The sequence below is a fragment of the Pongo abelii genome, chromosome 5 (assembly GCF_028885655.2).
Source record: "Pongo abelii isolate AG06213 chromosome 5, NHGRI_mPonAbe1-v2.0_pri, whole genome shotgun sequence".
NCBI lineage: Eukaryota > Metazoa > Chordata > Mammalia > Primates > Hominidae > Pongo > Pongo abelii.
Window position 1 is genome coordinate 112,845,001 of NC_071990.2, and position 16,890 is coordinate 112,861,890.

Here is a 16,890-nt window from a genome sequence, read left to right on the forward strand (position 1 = left end):
AAGGAAATGGCTTTGGAGACATAATCTTCACTTTAATATAGTGACAACGTTTACTGCTCTGAAGTTCCACTAGATGGAGACATTTCATCATTAAAAATAACAATACCCAGCTCTTCCCCCTCCACCCTCTCCCGCCCAGCCTGGGAAATGCTCCAAAATGGCGAGGAAAAAATTAAGTGCTTGTAGCAGAGGCTTATTGTTTTTTAATGCAAGATAACCTTCATCAAGTTAGTTCTAATTGAATTAAATTAAGAAAAAAAATGGCCAGCATCAATTTTAGGGTATCTGAGACTGTCAATGGGGGCGGGAAGCCAATACATTTTGCTACAGGTTGGGACAAGCCCAGTCTTATTCAGGTGATCTGGCATTAATGAAGTCATTTCCAATTCAAGTCTAGCATTAACTATCTCATTTTGGTCTAGGCACCTAAATAGTGTAGCACAGATCAGAATGCAATTATCAGCTCATTCTGAAGTCATGAATCAGGAATTCATGATTTTCTCACTTGACCCTATTAATCTCACAAGGGTTTTCAGCTACTCGTGAGAAAGATAAAATCCTCGATTTCTCTTTTTCTAGGCTTTCCAGGGTCATCTTCTTCATCAAAGGAGACATAAAGTGACAAAGATTCAATGTTTATTATGTAGTAAACCTCACATGTTGAGCCCAGAGAGGCTGGTACAGACTCAAAATATTCATTGAGAGCCGTGGAGCAAGTGAATAAGTCATCTTTTTTATACACTAGAAGCACCAATTCACCTATAAATAGATATACTCTATATTCACGTTGATTTAGGAAAATAGGATCTCTACTATGTTATCTTTTATTTCTTGAGTTACTGTGGGTCATTAGCATTGCTAAAGCTGAATTTCTTTAAACTGTTCTTATAGTTCAGATTTTTCTTTAATTTATACTTGGTGAGATATTCTTTGTTATCTTGCTCTAATTCAAATATATGATTTAAAGCCTGGTGCTGGTTTAGAATGGCTTTTAAGGTTTTATAACAGCTGTCTCTGTTCCTGCTAAAAGATTCTGTGCCCCCACCACACCCCACACCAAGAAAAGAGTCTACCCCCAAACCCCAAAGTTGCTCGTAGGCTTGTGGGCCCGGGAGCTGAGAGCCCTAGAGCCTTGGAGCCAGGGAGTAGTTATTTGCCAACAGAAGTCAGCCTTGATCTGCTCAGTAGTGTAGCATTTTATGTCGGTAACAATTTTATCAAATGCTTGGGTGGGGCTCTAAAGCAGGATTTCTTTTTATCACAATAGAAAAAAAAAACAACAAACCTGCCCTCAGCTGTGACCAATACTCCACTCTGTGTAAAACATGTATTACATTTTAAAGAGTCACTGTTCCTAGATGTTCACGACTAGTCTTGAAATGTGAAAACAAGAAATAAAATGGATGAACTTAAATACTTTGCAAAAGGGGTTCAAATTTAATAATGTCCTAATACATGACACTGAGCACTTACAACAGGTCAATGAAGCACCTTTGCCCCTTGCTGTGTAGCAGGAACACCGCCTCTGGGTACATACACACATGCACATCCCATGGTGTATGCTGTACTTTAACAAAGCCAGCCTCTAGCACCACCAGGGCTCCCACCAGGGAAGGGAGCGGGAGGACACACACTAGGAGGTGTGGCAGCTGCCCTGGCAGAACAGAGCCCCATTCCTCCCTCTCCTCTGAGGACCAGAGCCAGAGGCGGGAGAGGATGGGGGAGGGGAGCAGCCGCGTGCCATCTGCTTCCGTATTATTGCTTTGTTTTTCCTTCACGATTTTCTCTTCCCTGTTATTACCCTTGACTTCAGGATATTGTCTTGTTACACAAACTCTATTTTTCTTTTCTATAACCTTGAGAAAGGGAATTTTAAAATTCCACTGATACGGAATTCCACTGGCAGAAAGGAAGAATATTAAGAGGAAGAGAACCTTTGTAATATTTTCCTCTGCAAGAACAGGGTTGGAGGCTCAAAGGACCCTGTAAACATCAAAGGCCGTGCATGGAAGTCACAAAATAGAGATTGAGACGGATTGGATCCTCCTTAAGTGTTTCTCTAAAATTTCAATTTGGTGACATTGCAGATCCTTTCCAGATTAACAAAGGAAGAAGCCATGGGGCTGACATTGGCAGGGACTGACTTTCCAACGCCCTCCAGCCTAATGCACAGATGCATGTGCAGCGTGGACAAAGCCTCCCGAGAGCTGGGTCTGCGCTCCTACTATTCCTTGGTTCTTGCAGTTGAAAGTTTACAAACAGTCTTGAAATTTCTAATCAACCTTGGCATGTAGGGGAGGCTAAGGGGCAGAGGATTTCAGAATTCAAAGTTAATGGACTCCAACAAGCAGCAAAATAACAGCAAGGAGGTATACCCAGAGAGATCAAAGCCCAATCCCCTCCTCCTCAGCCCCAGCCAACTCTCCAAACCTTCTTGTCACTTGAAGGGTCCCCTCCCCTTTGATAAAGTATCTGGGCCTTTCCCAGATCAAACCTGACACTGTTCTCAGGATGCCTCCCTGCACCTCGCCCTGGGCTCTGTCACCTGCCAGCTCTGTGCTCTGGGGCAGTTTCCTAATCTGGGCCTCTGGCTCCTCAGATGTCAAACGATGACGTCGATGCATACCTCAGACAGTAGTGGAAGAATGCATAAGAATGTTTGTAACTTAGCTCATGGCTGGTACATCAGGAGCCTTCAGTGAATGGTAGCTGTTTATTATTTTTTAAAAACTTCCTGTGGCTACAGGAGGAGGACTCCTGGTGGGGCAGGTAACACTCTTCTTGACCTGGTTGGTGGCTGCACAGGCATGTTCAGCTTGTGAAAATTCAGCAAACTGTATACTTTTTGAAAATTGTGGTAAAGTACAGGCAACATAAAATTTATCATTTTAATCATTTTTAAGTGTCCAGTTGAGCGGCAGTTAGTACGTTCGCACTGTTGTGCAACATCACTGTGTACTTTTGATACGTGCACTTTTCTGCATGTGCTCCAACAAAAAGTTAAAAAAAACACCACCCCACACCTTTGTTAATGATGACAATCCTAATATATGTTTGAAAACCCTGTGGCTATGCAGACTGTGCCTTCTGATGTCTCGAAGAGAGTCATCGGCCCTTTATGGCGGTATTCAGTTCTTGCTGTTGAAAAGCGGCATGTTCTCACTGCACGGTTCTGTGAGCCAGGGGGCATTCAGGGAAGGGTGGGCTTTCCAAGGAGGCAGTTTTCAGGCCTGAAGGAGGTCCCTGTGGCAACCAGCACTCCTCTTTCCTGGGATGTGCAGTATGACTAGGGCTGCCTCTTACTCCCTCTGGCATATCCTTCTGGGAAAGCTGAGGAGCCCGGCTCCAAGTCCTTCTGCCAACATGGAATCTGGTTTGCTCAGAGAGCAGAGGAGAAGCAACCAGACTTGGTGGCATAGAAGAACTTCCTGGTGTGCCCCTCAGCCCCTGGGTGGCATTCTTTCCCAACCACCGGGAGCACTCACAGGGACACTGGAGATGCCTGGCTTGCTGATGTGGAACCCCACCCCCCCCACAATTTCTTCAGAGCCTAGATTTTTTCTGAAGGGCCTCATCCACGCACACTGCCTCAGTCTAATAGAGGCAGTATTTATGAACCATAAGAAAATCTGACCCGTGTTTACTCTTCTTATGGAGGTACTGAATGTAGGATTTGAAAAGTGAGTGATCCTCACTCTTAAAATCTCCCCACTGCCTGTTTAACTGTTGTTCCTCCTGGCCAACGTTAAACAACCATGCAGCATATTCATTCATGAGTGGGTGAAATCACTTCTCCTTCTAGCTCCAAAAGATTCCAGTCACTCCCAAATTTTCATTACAGAGAAACGCCTCCACAGGCTTCACCAACGAAATGTTTAGCAGTTTATAAAACAAAGAACTTGTTGCAAGCCTCAAGTGAGGGCTTAGCTAGTGTAACATCTGAAATGTGAAGAAAATCTCAAGGCAGAGAGCATGAAACGTGGGTAGCCAAGGCTTGTGCCAATCACTTGAAACTGTAGGTTTGTAGAAACACTCAGGGCTGTGGAGAGCGATGCTGGTGATTTTACAACCTTTAAACCTAAACCAAAACCAATAAACATGGACTGTGCTAGTATTTTTGGTACTCTCTGAAAATCTCCTTGGACACACAGTGCCATAAAATACTGCACTGTGTCACTGACTCTTCTTTTTCTCAAAGTATATTGTTGTAAACCAGTGAATTTAGCAAATGTTCTTTTAGCATTTCAGACATCTGAAGAGGTGCAGACCAGAAATGCAAGGCCCCTTCCCAACCTGAAAGGTATATACATGCTTCTCCTCCCTCTCCAAACTTACGAGCTGTTCAATATTTGAAATTTTTCTCCTTTGTGAAAACTCAGGTCATCTTCTGTCCGTGCTTCATAGTCATAAAGGGCCACAAAGAGTGTCACTCCTGCAGAAAAGAAATTCACAAGAAGGGAGATTATTATACAAGGGGAAATTAATTCCAAGAAATTAAATCTTCACTAAAATCTCATTCTCACAATCTACATCTAGCCAGCACTAATAACGTGATGAAGTGTTGTAATTAATGTGTCAAAACCACAGTCACAGGGCTGTGTTTACGCCTTGATCTTTGTAGGGGAAGCCTTACTGTATCTGATAGAGACCTAGACCTGAAGGGCTTCTTTCTGTAATAGCTTTTAATGAGGGCTGAGGAGCAGGGAGATATTAAAATCGCATCCCAAACAAAAGGGCAGCGTCAGCATCAGGGTTCAGGTTTGCAGGGCTCTGCAGCAGTTACTGACATCCTTTGCTGGTCATATCTTCTCCTCCACTTGGAGCTTATGTTAGGTTCTGGGTAAAATGCACCACCCTTTCTCCCAGTAAAACAGTAACATAGAACGTAATAGGAAATGCCTCCTGTAGCTTGGGGAAATTTAGAGAAGACCGTTTCTGTAATATTCACCCCAATTAGAGGATGTACTGCCCTGGCATCTGCAGTTGATTTTGCAGTTTTGTGCTGCTCAGCCCCACTGCTGAAAATGGAACCCTCTCCCTTGTCCTCCTTCTACCTTGAACTCACCTCTCCTCACACTGTCTTGTAGCACTCACTCTTCCTCACACCCACCCTATGTCCTCTCATCTGGCTGACTCTCTAGAGAGGCCCTTCCTGCTTTGCAGAAGTTTGCTAGCAGCAGCAGAGAATATCCAGTGTCATTTGGCCTAGGATTTCCTCCATATAATTAGGCATAATTCTTTTTTTTTTTTTAATAGAGACGGGGGTCTCACTATGTTGCCCAGGCTGGTCTCGAATTCCTGGGCGCAAGTGATCCTCCTGGCTTGGCCTTCCAAAGTGCTGGGATTATAGGTGTGACCTACCGTGCCCAACCCAATAGGCATAACTCTAGCATAGTCCCCAGTGACTCCTGCCTCCTAGTATTCATGTCTCGTGCAAGCCCCTCCCCTTCAGTGTGGGCTGGATCTAACGACTTGCTTCTACTCAACAGAATGTGCAGTCCCTTAAGTGACTAGGCTTCAAAAGATGGTGACTTCCGTCTTTCTAGCAGACTCTCTCTATTGCCACTTCAGCTTGTGTACTTTGATAAAGCAAGGCGCCATGCTGGTGAGGCCCACGTGACCAAGAACTGAGGGTGGCCTCTGGCCAACAGCCAGCGAGGCACCGAATCCTGCCAGCACTACATGAGTTTGGAAGCAGATCATTCTCAGCTAAACTGTGAGATGACTATAGCCCAGCCAACACACCTTGATTACAACCTGTGAGAGTTTCTGAAGGACCCAACTAACCATTTGCAGATTCCTGACCCTGATTATAAACTGTAAATTTAGGTTTTATAATTTTAATTGATGTATGAACACACACAAACAAAAAAGCATGAAGGAAGATTTGGATCCAAGCGGTGCCACACTTCATGTCATCACTACAAGTGTTCAAGTGTAAAGAAAACCAATTTTGAAACTATGAAATTCCTGATTCATAAATACACAGTTATTTCTACTTTAGTACATATAAGATAATTCACTGTTATTAAAGCTCTTTTATTAAGGCAATTGCATATGTCTTAAAAGCAATGGTAAATTAAGTTGCCTTCCAAAACTGTGTACTTGTCTGGTCAGCTGTGTATGATCAGTTATCTATCTCAGAGTCTATTTTCTTTTGTGCTGGGACAGGTTGCTGGCCCTCCCTGTTTCCACAGACCAAATCCTCCTAGCTCAGAAGCTAGGGCTAAGCAGTTATTTCTTTTGAGTATTTTTTAGTTCTTACATTTTATGCTTGTATTTGATGATAAATGTCAGTGACATTTCATAGTTTCCTTGCTGCTCTAAGAAGTGTAGATTCTAGTGAAAATTACGTAGTCGTAAGATAAATTTGTTTTTGTTTTATTTTTTAAAAGTTGTGATATCACTGGTTCTATGCTCCCTGGCATATTACTGCTTTGTGAAAGTCCAGGCTGAACGCAGCACCCTCTGTGTACCTAGTACAGTTATAAACCTGGGTCTCTCACTACTTGATATTTCTGCATTAGTTAAGACAGAAATTTGATAGTTTGGTTAGAGGGGAGGGGAAATCTGCTGCCAGAAATGTCTAACTAAGTGCCATACTTGTCTGGGTAAGACTTGGGAAACATAACCTCTGTACATTAAAAAAAAAATTAGTTAAACATCATATATTAGATAGCCCTTAAATTATAAAAAAAAATTTATGAAGAAAGATCTTTTGTACCGATTGAAAAAAAGAGATATAGAGATATCTATACGATCAAGAGAGTTAATTTTTTTTTTTTTTTGAGATGGAGTTTCACTCTTGTCGCCCAGGCTGGAGTGCAGTGGCATAATCTCAGCTCACTGCAAGCTCTGCCTCCCGGGTTCAAGTGATTCTCCTGCCTCAGCCTCCTGAGTAGCTGAGATTACAGGTGCCCGCCACTACGCCCAGCTAATTTTTTGTATTTTTAGTAGAGATGGGGTTTCGTCATGTTGGGCAGGCTGGTCTTGAACTCCTGACATCGTGATCTGCCTGCCTCGGCCTCCCAAAGTGCTGGGATTACAGGTGTAAGCCACTGCGCCTGGCCGAGATTTAATTTTTTATTTTTGTTTTACTAGTGCCACAGACTTGCCAGTGGTAACTTATTTGCCCCATTCAAGATAACTCTGTAGTTTTCTTTCCTAGGACTTGTTGTTAAACGTCAAAAGACATTTTTGAGCTGTATGTTTGATCAGATTGTTAGCTTTTCTGTTTTATTTCTTTTAAGAATCTCTGAATAAAAAACATCTGAAATTGAAAAAAAAAAGAAATTAAATGTGTTTTGTTTTAAGCTGCTAAGTTTTGTGGCAATTTGTTATACAGCAGTTGATAACTAATAGTAGTTCCCTGCAGTCTGCCTTTTCATTCTGGTCTCTCTGCACTTCAGAGTGCCCGCTATGACCTACAGAAGACATGACAGGGAGCTCACTTTTTTTTTTTTTTTTTTTTTGAGATGGAGATTCACTCTTGTTGCCCAAGCTGGAGTGCAATGGCGTGATCTCGGCTCACTGCAGTCTCCGCCTCCCGGGTTCAAGCACTTCTCCTGCCTCAGCCTCCCGAGTAGCTGGGATTACAGGCGCCCGCCACCACGCCTGGCTAATTTTTTGTATTTTTAGTAGAGACGGGGTTTCGCCATGTTGGCCAGGATGGTCTCAAACTCCTGCGCTCAAGTGATCCACCCACCTCAGCCTTCCAAAGTGCTGGGATTACAGGCGTGAGCTACTGCACCCAGCCAGGGTCCACCTTTTTTACCAAGCTGCCAGTTTGCTGTGTAGGTAGTTCCAAGGGAAGAAATGTGTCATGGCACTATTCAAGGACCACAGAGAAGAGTGGGGCTTGTCTTTCTGCCCCATCCCAAGTGGGACTTTCCTCAGGAGAGTTAGCATTCAGAGGTCTGACCATGCAAAGCAAGGCTCATTTGGCAACTTTCCTTCTTTCCTTAGATTTCTTTGAAAGGTAAGAAAAGAGATTGGCTTAAAACAAAAATGTGGGTGCCCGTAAGGTCATGCCCTATTCTTATTTAACACTCCATGACCAGATTCCCTTCTTTAAAAACAATTTAAAAATGAAGCCAAGCCAGCTCCACTGTGTGGAAGGCAAGGCACATGAAGACCAGCACCCCACTCTCTCCTTGCATCAGCTGACAAGTTCTCACTGAGGGCTTTTATGTTCCATGTTCCGGGAACTGAGGGGAGAATCAAAGGAGGTTACAGAGAAACATAGACATTGTTCTTGGCCTTACAGGACTGAAGGCAGTATTGGGAGAAAGGACATGCATTATATTAAAACCAAATAACTCAAGGCAGAAAAATCTGCCAACATTTGGGAGTACTGTGTTTTAACTTTCAAATTTTATAAGGGATCAGGTAGCCTCTTAGACAAGGACTGCTCTTGACTACAGTGGAGACCCACATGCTCAACACAAGTGGCCCTCTCTAGTGACTTTAATGAATGATACCTGCAGACACAGGGGTCCGTATCCAGCACGCGTGAATGAATGAACAAGGAAAATGGCTGTGTCAGTAGAATTAACAGTCTGGGCTGGCAAAGCCCTCATGCTTCTCATGGTAGGCACAAGGATGGGGGTTGTGTTGGGTGCATTTTTGCCTCTTTTTTTCTCCTGCATCATCAGAAGACAGATGGCCTTAGACTGCTTGTCAGTGTCTCTCCTTTTCAGGCACCTTTGGGAAGGTGGGAAGGATGGGTAAAGGTACTTAGCACATATTCAACCCATGCAAGGCCTGGGTTAAAAGGAAAGCTAGAGTCACCACAGCATGAGGGTGAACATAAATACTTCTACTGGGCAGAGCGTGCTATGCTAGCAGAAGAGAAGTAGATAATGTCCAAAGGCTCAGGGTCAGGCTCCTTGATACAACTACACTGATGTATGATGTGTGTTGGGCGCAGAGGGAAAAAAAACTTGCTAATGCCTTAGTAGTGCCTCCTCCCTAGGTGAAAAGGTACCTGCTGCCAGATGGGCTGAGAGATACTGGATTCTTTCAAACTTTTATATAAGACATCTGCTGCCAGATGAACTGAGAGATGCTGAATTCTTTCAAACTTTTGCAATAAACAAAATAATTCTGGAACAAATAATGTGAAATATCTAGTTACCATGGTTCACATACTCAGAGAAAATTTGGACGACTAAGGATGCATGAGATAACTTACAAATATTTTGGAAAACATATGTCTGAGAATGTATGCCAGATATTTTACAAAGTATTAGCTAAGTCAGCAAATACACATGGCAGCAGAATACAGCCTTGTGGTATGAAAGACAAGGAAACTTCAAAAAAAGAAAAAAAAAAAAAAGAAAGGCAGGCTGAGGATTAGGAAGAAGTGAGTGGGAAGAGGGAGTACATTAATATCTAGAGAACTCAAAATACACACACCCAGACCCAGTCCTGGAGCCTCTAATTCAAAAGACTGGGACATGGCTCAGGCATCCGTGTTTTGAAAAGGCTGCCCTAGTTCTTCTGTGCCAACCAGCCAAGCGAGGCTGAGAGTCATTGACCTACAGTGCCTCAGTAGAATGTTGTAGCTCACTAACCCATACAGAATCCTCAGAAAGCAGCAACTTGGGGCACCTTGCAACCCTGTAGCCAAGCATTTTGTTTGTACATCAAACTCTGGCTTTTCTTACAGCCCCTCATCTAGTAGAGGAGACAGATTAGAAACTTACATGTGAAACCCCTAGTCAAAGGGAAGTGATGGGAACCCAGATGTTCAACTGCCAAAAGATTTAAGGGCAGCTGCCCCCTCTCCGTGCTCTGTGACTTTGGGAGCTTACCTGTTCCTCCTCTCGTACGCAAGGTCCCCGTATGAGACGAAGAGTTCACACCTCCAAAGACGGTGAGTCCTTGGCCCCCGGCTGCGTGGAAGTTGTTGTAGTTGGGGATGGAGGTCACGCCGAAGCTGGGGTAGTGCTGAGGGGTGGGGTCTGTGCCATAGCGGTACCCGGAGCTCTGGTTCAGGCTGCCGTCCCTCTCCTCCGTCAGTTTTGTTGCTTCTTTATCCTTACATTGCACACAGCCCATTATCTAAATTCCTGCCAAAGACAAAAAAGGGGGCACATAAGCTAGGATGCTCCCTAGTTGCTGGGTTGCTCTACAGTTAACGAGGAGTAATTGACAAGGCTCACTGTTGGCTATTTCAGGCCTATGAGGGGCATGAGGAAAGGCAGTGGCTGGGGGGATGGTTAGGAGGAAGTTCAGTTCCTTGACCCCACAATCACATTTGTTCCCCATATGTTCTGGATGACAGCATCGTCACAGAGCACAATGTTCACCATGCAGCAACTTTCCTCGAATGAGGCCTGTACCTCGTAAAATTCTGTAACAGCATACACCTGCCTACAGACGGTCCAATCATATTTACCAATTCTGCCTTTCTTTAGCCATCTAAAAAAATTATACATGCTCTGTAGAATGAGTCTATGCAACATTAGAAGAAAAACTCCCATCAGGGCACAGGAAATTTAAGGAAGAGGGCAAAGGAGTGTTGGATAAGCCAGAATACAACCTTCAATCAAGTCATGGGTACCTCATCTTCAGGCACAAAACTGGTCAATTTTAAGCACTAAGATGATGCTAAGTATCAAAACTAAGAACTAGTTACTGGATGAAAAATAAAATCGGCAGAACCTAAGAGGTCAGAGTATATTTGCAGGATGTCATGATAGTCTACAGTAATGAAATCACTTAAAGCTGCTAATTAACTTTTCAAATTTCCATTAGCTTTTGACATCTTTCAAAAACATTAAAAAAAAAATCACTCCCATGTTATAGAGTTAGTGGCGGATTAAAAACTCGAGTTGTTGCCACCCCACCCTCCTCAAACCCTCTTCTCCCAGGCTCCTCATCTTAGTAAATGGGACCGCCAGTGTCCCAGTTGCTCCAGTCAGCATCCTGAGAAGCATCCTCATTTCCTCCTCCTTGTTTACTTCCCACTCTTCCTGTCTCAGCTCTCCTATTCAAACATGCCCAACTTCTCAGATCCTCAAAGACTCCATTCCCCCACCCGCTTCGGGCCTTGGAACATAGCCTTGAACACTTTTTCCCCTTCCTCTTTGATATGTGATGTATCCATGTCCTAGTTAATAAGGCACCGCTTCCTCTGCAAGGCGTTCTCCGACTGCCCTGCCGTTCCAGGCTGGGTTGTGCTTTCCCAAGTGCTCCCATGGCATCCCTATCTCCCTCCTTCTGGCACCCTTGGCGCCATATTAAAACAGGGCCTGTCTACTTGTCTCGTTGCCCAATGGACTGCAAGTTCCAGGAAAGCGGGACCCTGTCTGTTTTCATCACAGCTACATTGCCAGTGCCTGGAACAATAAATAGCAACCAGATGAGTGAAGATTCTGTAGCCTATTATGTCTCTCTTTTACCTTTTCTTTATCTCTGTATCAAAGCCGATCCCTCCTGTGACTTAGAGATGGAGTCCCACTCTGCTGCCCAGGCTGGAGTGCAGTGGTGCGATCTTGGCTCACTACAGCCTCTGCCTCAGCCTCACAAGTAGCTGGGATTACAGGTGCCTGCCACCACACCCAGCTAATTTTTTGTATTTTTAGTAGAGATGGGGTTTCACCATGTTGGCCAGGCTGGTCTCGAACTCCTGACCTCAGGTGATCTGCCCGCCTCGGCCTCCCAAAGTGCTGGGATTACAGGCATGAACCACCGTGACAGGCCTCTCCTGTGACTTTTATCAGCAGTGTACCTTGCATTTTAAAATCTACTGGTATGTGTGTGAGAAGTGAAGAAGATTCAGAAATACAAGTTGGTTAAATGGTCCCCCTTTGGACTTGCAATACCCCATCAAGCCAACAGGGGTCAGGTAGAACAGGCCAGTGGAGGTCCCTGCCAAAACCGCAAACCAGCCCATTTGGGACCAAAGAATCAACTAAGAAACACTTGACATCATGTGTAATAACATTTATTCACTGGGGAGGGCACAGCTGGCACAGGATGGGAAGGGCTTGAGGCGGCGAAGGAGAAGGCATGCTTTTCTATACTATCTTGCAAACCAACGCAGGAGGTGCCATATCAGAAGAGTGCTCCCTGGGCACTCTTCTGAGCACTGCTTTTCTGCTGGACTGGGTGATGGGAGCAGTATCAGACTGTTCTAAAGCTCTCTCATATTACACATTTCAATAAATACTTATTGAATTGAATGTCAGTTCTTGAGAATGAAAATGTTTGGAAAAGATAGGCCTACTGCTTGAGCTGAGCTCACCAAATCTGGAACACATTTACTCCTAAATCATTTGAGATTAACTTACAGTATACTGTGTCCAACATGCTTTGTAACTTATGGTAAATGGATATGATTTTAACAAGTTTCCAATAGGAAATGCAAGCTATTTCCAAGTCATGATGTACTAAAGGAATTTCATCATTTGTTGTTGATGTTGCTTCATCAGACTGATAACTTGCTCATATAATATTAACTCTTTCATGGTGGAAAGTTGCTCCACATTTCTGCAAAGACCAGACAGAAAACACTTCTTGTCCCAGATGTTTTTTCTTTTTTTCCAGGAATTTCACTAATCTACTGTAATTAGAGAATGTGAGACCCAAATCACAGACTCACATCACTTACACCAGTGGTTCTCAGCTGGGGGTAACTTTACCACTCCCCTACAAGAGACATATTGGGCAATGTCTGGAGACATTTTGGGTTGTCACACTCAGAGGGGAGGGATACTCCTGACACCTACTGGGTAGAGGCCAAGAATGCCGCTAAAACTTCCTGCAATGCACAGGGCAGCCTCCTACAAACAAGAGTTACTTGGCCCCAAATGTTAATAGTGTCAAGGTCAAGAAATCCTGATTTACACAAAGGAAAGAATTTATATCTACATCTTTGAAGCAGTTTAACAGCTGTTTCCCTTACATGGATGTGATTAACATGCAACCCAGCATGCTTTCTTCAGGCGAACAGGCATGTTAGGTAGAAGTAGGCAGTTTTAAAGAGCGACATGAAGTGCTCTGATTTTCTCTAGAAGCTTGTGCACTGTGATAGAGAAACAGAACCTGGAAGTAATGAGAACACTCATTGCAAACCACTCTTCCAACTCCAGCAAAACAAAATAAGCCCCATATCAGAACCCTGATGAAAACAGGATCCTACATTTAACCAAACTAAGAAAAAATAATCTTTCAAAATCCACTTTAAAAAAGAAATATACTATAATAAGCAACTAGCAGCTTATCTATAATTTTATGAAGTAATAGAGAAGAAAAATCATCAGCTCCTTGAAGGCAGGAATTTTTGTTTTTTTTAACTGCTGCATCTTGCGTGGCCAGAACAGTGCCTGGCACACAGTAGTCACTCAATAAATATTAGTTACATAAATAAATTAAAAAATAATCAAAATCATTTTGGAGAAAACAATCCTCCTTTATAGAAGAGACAGCACTGTCACCACTTCATGCATTTGACATTTTGAGTTAAGTAATGTTTCTATACAGATCTTGCTTACTCTTTTCTCTTCAATGACACATAGGAAGAAGTGAAAATAAATCAGTAAATGCAGTTTCAAGTCATTAAAAGTTAATCACAATGAAAATATTTATGTAGGAACTTGTGGTCTTCTTCCTCCCCCGTGGGGCAGTCAGACTAACTGCTTCGTGACAGAAGAGTCAGAAGATGCTACATGAGCTGTATTCAGTGTGCCCAGGCTCCTTGCTACAAGGCAAACTTTTGATCATTCATGCTAAAATAAAAGTATCCTTTATTATGCAGAGTTATGCGCTGTGGCTTTTACGTCCAATACTGTAAGTGCATCGTGACATAGAATGTACTAATTCACTTGCTGTAGATCTCTGGGGCACTGGGAAACACTGAATGATGCCATCGTGAATGTGGAGCCCTGGAGTTACTCTGATCAGGAAAATACCACGTGCCATGAACTCATGGCTATAGTCCTCTGCAAGTTATCATGCCTAGAAAAACCGGTGAAAGGCATTTTCACCAATTGGATCCCGTGCCTGTGATCAAGGTGTCTGGATTACAGCTGTGAAGCCTCTATTCTCCAATCCTTTTGCAAAGGGAGGGGCCCTGTTTCTACTATGCAAATAAAACTTGATCTACTTAAAATTTCCCTAGTCCTGTGGTTCTTTACAGATATGCCAATAGTGTTAAGCAACCTGGGAAGAATTGCCAGACACAGGATTCAAGGAACGCCGCACCCTGCTCCCATAAGCAGGGCAGACATTATCAACAGATCACAGCCCTTTCTGCTGCCATGCTATGGGAGCTATGGTTCTTCACATAGCCCTGTAGTGACTGACGGAAACTGACCTAAAGGATAGATTCAATCCTTTACTACCACAGGCACAGAGTGCTTCGATCCAAGATTAGTCTGGTTGAACATACACTCCCTCCTCCTGATGTAGACAGACCACAGTCCAGTCTACAAGATGCACATTAAACACAGACACATTCATATTTCCTCATGTGACAATCAATAAAGCAATGCCAGTATGCCCAAGTTATAAGCTTGCAGGACGTGTGATAAGATTTCAGGTGTGTGCAGGAGCTAGGTACCAAAATGGGAAAAAGGCCATTGGCAGTCTTCTGCATAAGCAAATTACTTTCTCTTGAGACACATACACTTGCAGGCAGAGGAGGAATGGCAGGAAGAGGAAGTGAAACCAACAACAAATAACTTTAATTTCAGCAGTGTACACTCTTTTGTCTCAGAAGCCAACCTAGGTGGGTGTGAAGAAGTGACAGCCCTTAGGCATAATCCCTGCTTCTGACAGCCTCCAGCAGACTTTGGAGAGTGACAGGTAAAGCCACATTTGGCCCATACTTAGAGATGGCATGTTTCCTGGTATCATAATGGAAGTATAAGAACAAGGAAGGGAACTGAACTAAGAACCTAGAAACCAAATGCAAGCACTGAGATGGGGGCAGTTGAAAAAAGAATTTAAAGCTGAATTGCAGATCAACTGCATGGTTTCACACTTTTCTAGGAAAAAAGCAAAAACTGGAAGCTTATCAAGCAAACACACTTTTTCAGTCAGCAGGAATAGCATTAGGAAAAGGATAAGATGTGGCAGAGACACATCTGAAATTATTTGACTTCAGGATAGAAGAGTCATGGCAGAGGGCTCTTGATCCTCGCAAAATTAGAAACACCCATAAGAATCTACTTGAGGACTTTTGCTACATTCTCAGTGGAGAGAGTTAATCCATTGAAAGCCTAGGAAAACCTTCTTTAGTTTTCCCCATGTTATTACTGGGAGCAGAAGGACATTCAGAGACAGTTGAGTACCACATCAGTAGCAATGAGTTTGGGCCACAGAACCTGTCGCCCAATTTCCTAAGTTCCCAGCACCTTTCAATCCTTTACAATGGGGCTTTTCTCCTCTGTAGCATACTGCATCAGATGATCCTGACACCCCATGAGAGAGTGCAGGCAGTGCTGCCTTCTGGGGACAGACGGGACAGAAGGGCCAGGGAGGACTGGGGAGGCTGGACAGAAAGCAGGGCTATGCTGGCCACTCTTGGGATCACAAGCATTTCCCAAGGTACTGAAGCAAAGAAAAAGTCACTGCTGGGTTGGCCCTCTGGAGATGTTAATACTTGAGGGATGAACCACTTTCAGCACTGGTGCTGGGTTCAGCCAATGGCCCCAGCCCAGCTATGAAAAAAAGCATGCAGGACTCTGCCAATGTGGGAAAGTCCTCTCTTTGCTGCCAACTGGAGGAAGGGAGTGAAAATATGTGCCTTGCTAAATGACATTGTGGTAGGGAGAATTCTGAGCTGTCCCCCAGGACTCCTACTCCTGGTGTACATGCCCTGCAAATCCCTAGGATTTATGAATGATGGGGTAGTCACTCCATCATTGGGTTGTTATTTGGCACAGCCGACTTTGAGAGATCATCCTGGGTGGACCTGACCAAATCAGGTGACCCCGTGAAAGGTACGCCAGTTCTTGGAAAAGTAGATTAAAAGTGTGAGAGGCCTTCATTGTGAGGGAGATTCTCCATAGCTGCCTTTAAAGATGAAGGGGCTGTGTGGCCAGACACATGGGTGGTCAGAGCTGAGAACAGCTCGGTCAAGAACCTGAATGAACCTGGAAATGGACTCCTCCCTAGTCAAGCCTTCAAACAACAACATAATCAGCTAACATTTGATTTTGGTTTTGCTGAGCAGAGAATCCCCTCCGTGCCTGGACTTGTGACTGACAGAAATGTGAGCTAACATATGGATGTTGTTTTAAGCCACTAAGTTTGTAGTACTTTGTTACGCAGCAGCAGAAAACTAATACATGTTTTGGTGGGATGGGCACCATGGGGATGATGGCTCCAATTTCAGCAGTCATGACCAATATCCAATCAGTGTTCCCTGTAGCCTAGGTGCAGGCTGGACACTGCAAAATGCTGTCCCATTAAAATCTAGTAACAACTCTAAAACACAGGTATTACTATTTCCCCACACTTTACAAGGGAGGAAAAGAGGGGTTGGGGAATTTGTCCACAGCTATGTCAGTCATAGAGATGGGATTTGAAACCAGATAGCCTGATTCCATGGCCAACACACAGAGTCTCTATACTAGAGCTGTTTCCTGACCATGGAATCCTGGCCAGTCCATGCAAGGGTGTGGATGTGAGGGCTGGAGGTGTTGAGGGAAAACTCCTATAGGGAAGAACTGGTTCTACAGAGCTCAATACCTCACACATTATGATATGGTTTGGTTCTGTGTCCCCACCCAAATCTCACCTCAAATTGTAATCCCTATAATCTCCATGTGTCAAGGGCAGGACCAGGTGGAGGTAATCGAATTATGGGGGCAGTTCCCCCATGCTGTTCTCGTGATCGTGAGTGAGTTCTCACGAGATCTGATGGTTTTATAAGCA

The 16,890-nt window shown here is 43.8% G+C and overlaps 1 protein-coding gene across 4 annotated transcripts in view; it reads right to left on the reverse strand.

Annotated features, from left to right (window-relative positions):
- FYN (FYN proto-oncogene, Src family tyrosine kinase) overlaps positions 1–16,890 on the reverse strand; it is a 224,225-nt gene that overhangs the window by 49,077 nt on the left and 158,258 nt on the right. For all 4 annotated transcript variants that reach the window (XM_009242159.4, XM_009242160.4, XM_002817256.6 and 1 more), the window contains 2 exons: positions 9,816–10,073; positions 4,336–4,432 (listed from right to left, as the gene is read on the reverse strand). In XM_009242159.4, coding sequence (XP_009240434.2) covers positions 4,336–4,432; positions 9,816–10,062 — 344 coding nt within the window. In that variant the 5' untranslated portion in view covers positions 10,063–10,073. The remainder of the gene's footprint in view (positions 1–4,335; positions 4,433–9,815; positions 10,074–16,890) is intronic.